Source organism: Verticillium alfalfae, genomic scaffold (assembly GCF_000150825.1).
Source record: "Verticillium alfalfae VaMs.102 supercont1.3 genomic scaffold, whole genome shotgun sequence".
Classification (NCBI taxonomy): Eukaryota; Fungi; Ascomycota; class Sordariomycetes; order Glomerellales; family Plectosphaerellaceae; genus Verticillium; species Verticillium alfalfae.
In genome coordinates, this window is record NW_003315036.1 from 1954547 (window position 1) to 1956304 (window position 1758).

General features: G+C 56.0%; 2 protein-coding genes across 2 annotated transcripts in view; one reads left to right on the forward strand and one right to left on the reverse strand.

Annotated features, from left to right (window-relative positions):
• The window catches only part of VDBG_03102 (conserved hypothetical protein), a gene marked incomplete at both ends in the record, with an annotated part of 1634 nt that extends 1370 nt beyond the window's left edge, over positions 1–264 (forward strand). Inside the window, one exon of the mRNA XM_003006917.1 lies at positions 93–264. Within this exon, the coding sequence (XP_003006963.1) occupies positions 93–264 (172 nt within the window). The remainder of the gene's footprint in view (positions 1–92) is intronic.
• A 778-nt stretch (positions 265–1042) lies between these two features.
• VDBG_03103 (predicted protein) lies at positions 1043–1520 on the reverse strand (the record flags this gene model as incomplete). The annotated part of the gene is made up of 2 exons (XM_003006918.1): positions 1043–1232; positions 1324–1520. 2 exons carry the CDS (start codon positions 1518–1520, stop codon positions 1043–1045), a joined length of 387 nt encoding a protein of 128 aa, XP_003006964.1.
• Between the last annotated feature and the right edge of the window lie 238 nt (positions 1521–1758).

Sequence of the window (1758 nt, forward strand, 5' to 3'; positions counted from 1 at the left end):
GGAGCATACGCGGACCACCCCCCACCTGCGGGAGGGCAGTGCCGCTTTGAGACGAGCCAACCCACGATTTTACGCTACTATGGGGCGACAAGATCCGGCTTCGGATTCAACCTCGACGCCGCGGCCGACGTGGAAGAGGACGTGGAACGCGATGTCGAGGCTGAGATGCTGGATATTATGGAGATTGACCGTGCTCTGGACAGCCTAGACGATGACCGGGGCAGCGGGCGGAAGAAGGTCTTTTTCGAAGACCAATTCACTTGAGAAGCGCGGATTCGGCACGTCACCACGACGAGGAGCAGATTGAGCTGACAAGGTAGATGACATGACAAAATCCAATGTACGATACCCACGGGCGGACGGGCCGCGCCTCAGCAGTTTCATGGCGCCACGTGACAACTCCCATGTACACAGACGACTTTCGAGTCATCATCCGCACGGCTTGGTGGAGCACAAGGCGAGATTCATCCTTGACCCAGCTCTGTATTCCGAGCGGTATATCAAAACAGTGTGACCAGCCCTTCCCGTCGTGACCGCGAGGTGTGGACTGGAGGGGCCGTCTCGCTCATGCCGACGTCTCCTGAACGAGGGGAGCCTCACGGGGCTCTCCTTGTCTTTTCAGGCAGGGAAGTTTTACGGGTGGGGGCAAAGGGGGGTTTGGGGCTACGGCTGCAGATTTGACCATTTGCTCTCCCGGCGCGTGTTGGCGCCCTGGCATCTGCTCCTTCTGTTCGAAGGGCGGGGGGGTTCGGGCCACGCGGGGAGGTGGAACGTCGGTACATTTCGCTGTGATGATTCCCATATCGTGATGTGCCATTCATGCGTGCAGTGTGCAGTGTGCAGTGTGCCTTTGGCAGTGCGCGGCAGGCATGGGAAGTGCAAGTCATGGTATGGTGAATGTCATTGAAGTGAAAACGCCCCCTGTCATGCAATCATGCAGCTGTAGTACTGTACAGGTTTACAAGGTGTGGCTCCTGCCCCCCTTCCCATCTCACACGATGAGCGAGCCTCGCCGTCAACCACTCTGTCACGACGGCCCCGTTCACAGGTTCTTCTTGACCTGCTCGGCGGTGCCCTGCGCCTTGCCGGCGGCCTCGTGCGCGGCGCCCTTGGCCTGGCCCTTGAGCTCCTCGGCCTTGCCCTTGGCCTCGCCGCGCAGTTCGGCGGCCGACTTGGACGAGACGTCGTCGGCGGTGGCCTTTACTTTTTGCGCCACGTTGGCTAGCGGTCTGCTGTCAGCGCGAGGCAAAAATGGAGATGCTGGGAAGGGGGCGAAAAAGGGAAAAAGAGGAAAGAAAGGGAAAAGAAAAAGAAAATACGTACATCCGGCGTTGATGCCATCGACAATCTTGTCGCTGACGGCGCGGTCGACCGTCTTGAGGCTGTCCTTGACCGTCTCGGTCGCCGATTTGGAGGCGAAGGGGGTTTGTGGTGAAGGCGCGCGGGGCGGCGAGGGTCGTGGCGCGGGTGATGGGCAGGGCGGCGGTGCGGCGGGTGATGGTCTCGATGAGGAACGACATGGTGATGGTGGTGGTAGTGGTGGTTGTGGTGGTTGTGGTGGTTGTGGTGGTTGTTGTTGTGGTGTTAATCGTCCTGCAACGGGAAATAGAGATGGCGCTGCCTTCCCGTGAAGATGGGGGATTAGATGTGTTTTTTTTTTTTTTTGTTTTTGTTTATTTTTTTTTTTTTTTATTTTTTTTTTTATTTTTTTTTTTTTTTTTTTTTTTTTTTTTTTTTTTTTTTTTTTTTTTTTTTTTT